The following is a 9,139-nucleotide window of genomic DNA, read 5'->3' as shown; positions in this document are numbered from 1 at the left end:
TGATCAACTTTCAGAAAATAGTTCAATCAACTTGATTTAATAAAATGTGTCATAGCCTAGGTCTTGATATTTGAGAGTAACATAAATTTTTTTGCATAATTACATATAATTTATCTGCACAGATATTTACAATTTGCATAAACAAAACCCTATTTGATTTTTAATTTTTTATTCCTGGACAGTTTTGCATAATTTTATTTGAGTTCCTTGATGAATCTACCAAAGTTATTTTCTGACCATAGTTTTTGCATAATCTGCATAATACCAGCAGGTTTGGGAAAGGAATGTGACTAAATAACCTATCCAAGGTATGGAAATCATGTGTTCAGAATCATATATCAGCAAATTCTATTAGAAACAGCAAATAACAAAGCACTCTTATGGATGAGGTTTTTTCTTTTTGATTTTTTTTACATTTTTAGTGTAGGAAAATGCCTTGGGCTTACTCCCAGTACTCCCAGAGTCAGACTGCTATGCATCAGGGCTCTAGGTGTTCACCCTGAAGAGTTGGGGTGTCTTTCACTAATGCTATCAGCTGTCATCATCTATAAATCAATAGTGACTAGTGCCCCATTTCAATTTTAATGAGCATCAATTATCTTTTTTTATAATTTTATTTATTTAAGACATGGGGATTAAGTGATTTTCCCAAGGTCACACAGTTAGGCAATTATTAAGTGTCTGATGTTGGACTTGAACTCAGGTTCTCCTGACTCCAGGGCTGTTGCTCTATTCACTGCACCACCTAGCTGTGCCACATCAATTATCTTTTACAAAGAAACATTCATTTTGAAGATAGAACAAAAGTAAAAAGATTTCTTCCCGACTGCATGGGGATACACTCTTCTATGCCACCTTTGTTTCAGAGTTAGCATAATTTCTATATAATACTGGTTCACATCTTGATGTTTCTGAGATGGATTCTTGTCTTAGCTGCTGCTTACATTGATGCCTGCAAAAAACAAACATATACTCGATTTCCTGGCTCTTCAGACCCCCAGACTCCTGGGTTTCTCTAGGCTCATTCACCTGACTTTGGAGGGATAGGGACAAAGCACTGTCTTACAGACTGTCATTTTTCCATCACCACCACCACCACAGAGATGATTCAGAAATTCAAAGAGGAAAGGGACCTTTGGGGGCCATCTAGTCCATCACCTTCAATTTGTGGGTTGAAGAAACTAAGGCCCAGAAGGGGAAAGCAATTTGTTCATATCTGCACAAGGAGAGAGAGAGAAAGAGAGAGAGAGAGAGAGAGAGAGAGAGAGAGAGAGAGAGAGAGAGACAGAGACAGAGACAGAGACACAGAGAGAGAGAGACAGAGACACAGAAACAGAGACTGAGTGAGAGAGAGATCTAGAGAGAGAGCCAGGTGATTAAGCTGACTAAAGATTTTTGAAGAAACCTCCAGTTGCAATTACAGAACCACAGTCATAAAGACTGTGCACCATTTAGTAGATTGAAATCAGTTGTAGGATGTCTCTATAAGCTCCAAAGTGACTTTAAGGCACTTTTACTATATTCCATCATACCTCCCAGAATCCTTTCACATGAGCAATCAATCCCCTAATATATTAAGAAGAGTGTGTGTCATTAGATATAGAATGCATGTAGAGTTCCTGTTAATTCCTGAAAATTCTGTTAGTTGTGAGAACTAACCCCAAAATCCGAAATAGTTTTAGAAGGAAAATTATTAGGTCATTTGACAAAGGAGAGAGCTGGAAGATATGGCTCCCTCCTAAGTTATTGTGAAGTTACATTATATACAATTCAGAAAAGGGCATAAAGACATTTATCTGATTGGCTGACTATAGGCATTATGTAGTTCTTCAGAGAAGGGCAGTTGGAGAGGTATATCAGACAGTAAGTATGAACATTCAAATTTGGGGAAGCCAAAACATAAGTTTTGAGTGGATTTTAAAATGAGGCCTGAGAGGACCCAAAACAAGCTCTGGTTGTGATCTAAGCATTTTCTTACAACCATTTAGTTTCTCTGGAACATCTCTAGGGTCAACCTGACCTTTACACTAAGCTTTTGGGTTAGACAATTTCTCACCACATAAAACTAGATTCTAACAATAATAATAAACCATAAATAAAATGTTTCCTTCAGAACTTCTTGATCTCTGCACTTAGTGGAACTTTTAGATTCTTCTGCTTTCCAGATTTCCTATCCCCATACCTCCTCAAATCTTTTGTGGAAGCTTACTTTAATACTGAATCTTACCTTGTATACTCCTAGGACCCTCCTTCTTCACTTCCAAACCCTGCTTTGTTCCAATGTCTATATGACTGTTGTTTTTCCATCACCACCACCACAGAGGTGATTCAGAGATTCAAAGAGGAAATGAACCTTTGGAGCCATCTAGTTCATCACCTTCATTTTGCAGTTGAAGAAACTAAGGCCCAGAAGGGGAAAGCAATTTGTTCATATCCACACAAGTAGTAAGTGGCAAAGGCATTTTCTATGTCCTCCTTATAAAGTTTGAGGGCAGAAGATTCATCAGTAAGCTTTATAAAGTGTCTACCATGTTCTAAGCACTGTCCAAGGTAGTTGCTTTATAGAGAAAAAAAAATTAAACAATCCTTAATGTCAAGGAATTAAAAACCTAAGTGGAGGAGATAAAAAAGCATAAGAAAAGATCCAAATGATCCAACACCTAGGATTTCCAGAGTGGGGTTTTCTTAACAAGATTTATGTGTAACTGGCCTCTCTCTCCTCTTCCCTGACCTTCCTCCACAGTTCCTTTTTTTCATTGTAGAGAGAGAGAAGAAACTCAGCTCTAATTGTTGTTTTCCCACTTTGCCTTAAATCTCATTTTATATGATTATAGATAAAGGGAAAAAAAAACCTTACAATGGAAGATACACTAGGATTCATGCCAGGTGGAAGGAAGTTATGTCTCAGCAATTTCCATAACTTGAGTTCTACTTCCAGATTGTATGAAGCAAGGATCCAAATGACTCTGTTAAATTTCCACTTTTTCATTTGTTGAAAAAACCCATCGACAATTTTCAGAAATTGTTGTTGATCAAGACTAGACAGAGAGTATATTTTGTGTGACAGGATTTAGAATCAAAAGCCAAGCTCTGTCTCCTCTAATTCTAAATTCTATGATTTTAATGATCAAAGTGTGTGCTAGGAAAGTTGATTGTTAAATTTCAATTATGAGCATTAATACATATACTACAGAAATCAGCAAATATTACAAATTAAGCCTGGATGTAGTTTGTTGATTATATTGTTAACATGTTCTCAGTTACGCTGTCCATACAGATTAAATTTAAAAGTATGCCCTGTCTCTATTTTTCTGTAGACACAATTGTTAAACATTTATAAGCACGCCCCTTTTATGATCCTGTAAATAGAATAATTGATTTCCCCTGCCCAAAATAATTTCATCTTTCCAGTCACTGGAAATTTCACCATTAGAAATTTTTATGGAAATCTTAAATCCTCATCCACTTACTTTTTTTTTTTGGTCTTAGATTTCTCAAATTGAAAGCAAGAGGAGGACCTAGAAAGGAGTAGAAGCAGCTTAAAGAGCTCAAGGAATCTAAGTATTATTGTTGATAACAATAATAAAATAAATCAATGCTGTGTTCTCTTATACTAATTCCAAGATGTTAAACTCTTAAACTGTTAATATGGTTTTTTTTGCATTATTAAAGTATCCAAAATCATGTACTCAAATATGAAATGAACAATATTTTGAATTTCACCAAATCGGTGACAACTTCTCTAAGAAGATTTTTTTTCTGCACAAAATCTATATAACTTCTGGGTTTAAGAAAATGTGAGTACCCCCAAAGGGTGTAGCAGTTTCTTAAAAGCACAAGAAAAAAGCAACCAACTTTCTTACTGAACACTCTCTTCATCTTTAGCAAAGGGTGCACGCCTAGATTCAGCATTTCAGAATCAAGAAAACTGTACGCTGAAGTGGCTACTCCTGGGGTGGCGCGCTCCTAGCCCCTCCAGGTGGCATCTCTCCACTTTCAGAATGGAACAAGTGGAAGGGGAGGAGCCAGAGGCGGGGCGGGATGTGTGATTGCAGTTTAGCAATAGGTTAAATCAAATAATCTCTTCCCCTTTTGTTCGTCTGGACTCTGCCTGAAGAGAGAAAAGGTGGTGAGAGTGAGAGGCTGCTAGGTAGTGGCAGTAGAGGCTACAGCAGCGGCAGCAGCCAGTCCTTAGAGGAAACGAGGCAGCCTCTTGGGTCACCCCGGACTCTGTTCTCTGGCTACAACCTCCAGAGCATCCGCGGCAGCTCTATCGGTCACCACTCGTGACCCACTTTGTCAGCCTCTGCTTGTCATTCTGTGATTTCCCCTTCTCTTCTCACCTCTCTCGTTTCTTCCCTTCTTTCCCTGCTGCATCCATTTAATTTCTCGGGAGAGCAGGGGTGTAGGTGGTCTTCGAGGGGTACCTTCTCCACCAGCCCCTGAATTTACACACTCCACCCCCTACCCCCCCCCCCCCAGCTCTCTCTGGGTTATTTTTGATTGGAAGGAGAGAGAGAGAGAGAGAGAGAGAGAGAGAGAGAGAGAGAGAGAGAGAGAGAGAGAGATCAGGGGGAGGTGGGAGACATGGACAGCAAACGCTGCTTCGCCAACCGCTTCGATGACTACCAGGGCAGCCTGCTGGCTGGCCAGTGCAAGGAGGCGGTAGCGCCCTTGGTCACCACCACCATCGACCGCATTCTGAAGGAGCTGCCTCAGCTTGGAAGCGGCGGGGACTCCAAGGGGGCGGCGGCCCGGGAGAGCTGCTGCCAAGGGGGTCTGTACAGCGGCGTGGCTGGGGTGGCCTACATGCTGTACCACGTCTCCCAGTGCCCTCTTTTCGCCCCGTCCCGAGAGAGGTATCTGCGTTTGGCCAAGCGGCTCATCGACGCCTGCACCCGCGCCGAGGAGTGGGGGGAGCCCGACGCGGACACTCGCGCTGCCTTCTTGCTGGGGGGAGCCGGTGTCTACGCGGTGGCGGCTCTAGTCTACCACGCCCTGGGCCGGCCTGACTATGTGCAGCCCCTGGGCAAGTTCCGGGAGCTGTGTGCCATCTGCGCCCCCGTCTCCTTCTTGGAGTGCGGTTCCGACGAACTGTTCGTGGGTCGCGCGGGATACCTGTGCGCAGCCCTGGTGCTCAAACAGAAACTCTCTCTGGAGGTAAGGATTCCCCTTTCTCTCTTCCTGAGCGCCTCCCCGACTTCCTCTCTTTAGTGCTCAGTCTCTATTTCTCTGTTCCCATTCTTTCCTCTTCCCTTCTCTTTTTCAAGTATCTGTCATATCAGTAGCCTCTGCCACTTTATCTCATCCTCAATCTTTCCCTGTCTTATCATTGTTTCTGTCTCTGTCTCCATTCAGCCTCTTTCCTTATTCCTTCTCCAATTTGCTTCCATCTGGGTTTTGTTTTTTTTTACCCATTGGACTTTGTTAATTCCTGGCTATGTGATTTTTTTTATTGATTTTTAAAAAATCAGTCTTAGGCTCTTTACCCAACCACATTCGGGAAAATGTAAGTTGGATTTCAATTTCAAGGGGGAAAGGGGGCATAGGTCTGGGAGGAATTGTCATTAAACAAAGGAGAAAATTAAGATTCTGAGAAATTCAAATGACTTGCCCAAGGTCACATAGCCAGCTAAGCAGAGCTTTAGACCCCAGGAGATGAAGTCCCTTTTTGCTGAATTTAGTGCTCTTTCCACAGTAGCATACTGTTGTGAGATTCTCCCATCAAATATAAAAGGGGTTTCCCTTTCTTTGAATCCTTACTCAAAACACTACAGATTTACTTCACTTTGAAGTACTAAAAAAATTAACGACTTTTTTTTTGACTGTTTGCCAGCTATTGTTTCTATGCAGTCATGTGAGAGTAAGTTGCTTCTTCCGACGCCTTGGAAAGAAACCAAAGACAAGAATTACTGCCTTGCTGTAGGTTTGGGATTTATTTAACATTCAGGCTAGATTCCAATCCATTTAATGCCTTCAAAAACACTACCTTGAAAAATGGAATGTGACTTTATTGAATAAATAAATCTTGCACAAAGAACATTCAGCACACACTATTAAGATCCTACTATGTGTCAGATACTGAGGATAGAAACTGGACCTGGGATTTCACTGATATAGGTTCTCCTCATGGAGGAAGCTCCTATCAATGCATGTCTGGTACTTTCTTTGCAAATGGTCCTGAAGAATTGAGACATTAAATGACTTATCCAAGGTCACACAACTTTCAGAGAAGGAACTTGAACTCAAATCTTCCTGACTCCAAGATCAGTCTTCTCTCTACTAGAATAAATTATCTCTCAGTTGATGACCATATGAAAGTACAAAAGCTTAAACAGTGTCTGTGCTCTGGAAATTATGTTCTATTGGACAAAAGACAATCATGATTTTGTATGGAAATTGCTATTTTTTTTCCTAAAAATTTGTCACTTAACCTTAGTTAACATCACAGATTTTCTTTATAGATCATGGGATTCTGATAAACTACTTTTTAGTGCCTTTTAGAGTTGGACTGAATTTAGTTACTCAAGATTTTTTTTCCTTTCCCCCTTTCTGATTTCACTTCTGAAAAAAAAAGTAATTATGGGGGGGGGGGGATAGTTTAATGGACAATATCTTGACTCCTATTGAGTGGAATGTAGCCTCAGAAAAGATCATAGTAACCAGTAATAGAATTGTCTGGAAGTCATTACATTTAATTTTATTAGGGAAAAAGTTTACTAGGCCAAATATAGGTCTTTTGAGGATATAACACTTGAATTTTAGTTGATTTTATTTGGGTGAATGAGGTGTTTGAAGAAAAGGTAAAAGTATACATAGAGTCTATTTTAAAAGCTGTAACTAACAAGCTAAATCCCACAGATTCACACTCTATATTTTCTTGATTTTCAGAAGGTGATGAATCAATTAAAGTGAGACAGGAAGCTTGTTCACAGTAAGAGAAAGGCTGACATGTTTCTGTGATAAAGGCTTTTAATGCAATAGTCACTGATATAGGACTTTCTCAAGGGTTATTTTCATAATATTTAATTAGAGCCATAAGGGTATTTACAGAGTTTTACATTAGATTTCCTACTGCTTCTTAGATGCTGTAAAATTTTCAGAAGATTCAAATTGCATTTTCAGCAGTATCCCTCACCCCCATCCCAGGTTATGATGATTTGGTTGATCTTTTCCTCACTCATTGTCTTTGACTAAAGTCCCCTACACCAGAAGTATATGGCAGAGTGGGAGAAGACAGATCAAATCATAGGCAGGAAATCTTGACTAGGACAGTTGTAGCCTTTGGGTCACAATTTGGAGGAGGTCACTTATCTACATAGACATTTACTGACACCTCTTTTCTACCCTCCTACTAGGCCATACCTATCTTTTTTGTATTTCAGTTTTCAAGTCCTTTCCATTTGTCTCTGGTTCCTAGAAGAAAGAACTACTATAAATAAACAATAGTTATGAATTTAAGCAATTCTGTCATTTCTAGTAAGTCACAGATATTCAGGGTAGAATAGCTAGAGGATGGAGGGTACAAATAAGAAAGAGAGGTGATTCATGAAAGAGGATAATGATTAGCATTTCCTTAGAAACTGAGCATTGTGGACATAGGAAGGAAACTAGAGATAGTCTAACATAATTACCTATTCCATAGGTCTTTAGTTACTATCAGAAATTTTGCACCAAGACTTGTGGATTTTTCTTTTTTCAAAATTTCTTTAAAATTTTCTTTTCATATACATTATTGTTGTCACCACCCTGACCCAGGCTATCTTATCTCCTGTCCAGATTATCACAATTATCTTCTATTTGGATTCTATCCTTGATTCTATAGTTTGTGTTAGCTCCAATCCACCCTGTATAAGATAACAAACTAATTTTATAACACTGTTCCTCTGCTCAAAAAATAAAATGATTTCTTCTTCCCTCTAGTTTGTATAATACAATATTCCATATCCCTCACAGCTCTCAGCACTGAATTATATTCTTATATAATAAGTACTCATCATGTTTGATTTATTGGTATTTATTATTTTGATTGGTTAAAATGATTTTTCCCATCTCATTTATTTTTGAGAACTCAGTTTACTTGCTTATTTGGAAATCTTGCTTCAGTGCCTCCTTGTAGCACTGGAGGTGACCCAGATAACTTCTAGAAGGCTTTCTTGAAGTCAGTGACAGCAGAGAAAAGACTATGCCAGATTTTGTCAAACTGGAAATGATTCAAATTCATACCACTCTAGTTAGGTGTGGAATGCCTCATCACTAGAAGGTTGGCCACTGGGTGAGAATATTTTTCAAGTATAATAACCCACGAAAATAAACTAAGGCATGGAGGAATTGCCATCATGCTATTGGAGGAAGTTGCCACATATATAAAGTGATTGATCTGTTGATTCTAAGATTGGATCTGCTGATTACTCAAACTAATCACTTAGCTTTCCTGTGCCTCAGTTTTGTATTTATCAGTTGAAGGCATTAAACTAAATCAGAGGTATAAAATATACAGATGGTGGACATTATTCCTGTGTCCAGTCAGAATCATATTAAAAATGCAAATGAAAAAAATTAACAAAATAAGTAAAAATATAATAAAATGTAGATTAACAGTACATTTTAAAACTAAGTCCACATATAGTTCACAAAGAGACTTCTGCATGGTGTAATCCTTCTGTTTCTATTTGAGTTTGATACCAGTGGACTTGATAATACCTAAGGGCCTTTCCTTAGCTTGAGATCTGTGAATATCAATGTCTTTGTGCTTCTGGTGTAATTTTGCAGCATATTTTGAGTTTATTTTTAGTTGATGAAAAGAAAAAGAAAAAACAGTTGCAATAAGTGTTTCATCTAGATAGTCATATGAACTTTTCAAAACTTATTTCCACTACCAACCAAAAAAATCAAACCACTTGTGTCTGAATTTAACAATTAGGGCTCTTGGATTGTAAGAGAATAAAATATAAAAATAGTTCTTACTCATATTTCACTGTTAAACTTAATGAATAACTTGGCTATTTTGCATTAAAACACTGGATACTATTCATAGTCAATGAACACAGTAACTCAGCTAGCTAAATCAGATTCACATATAGGCACAATCATTAAGCAAGTGGAATTTCTTTTTAGCAGTGATCTCTACATTCCCCCC

General features: G+C 38.7%; 1 protein-coding gene across 1 annotated transcript in view; it reads left to right on the top strand.

The window, feature by feature from the left end:
- The first annotated feature begins 4,115 nt into the window (after positions 1–4,115).
- Positions 4,116–9,139, top strand: part of LANCL3 (LanC like family member 3) — a 129,452-nt gene continuing 124,428 nt past the window's right edge. The window contains exon 1 of the mRNA XM_074214198.1: positions 4,116–5,160. Within this exon, the coding sequence (XP_074070299.1) occupies positions 4,588–5,160 (573 nt within the window). The 5' untranslated portion in view covers positions 4,116–4,587. The remainder of the gene's footprint in view (positions 5,161–9,139) is intronic.

This window comes from Macrotis lagotis, chromosome 1 (genome assembly GCF_037893015.1).
Source record: "Macrotis lagotis isolate mMagLag1 chromosome 1, bilby.v1.9.chrom.fasta, whole genome shotgun sequence".
NCBI lineage: Eukaryota > Metazoa > Chordata > Mammalia > Peramelemorphia > Peramelidae > Macrotis > Macrotis lagotis.
Note: the sequence above shows the minus strand (reverse complement) of the source record. Positions and strands in the feature narration are given on the sequence as shown.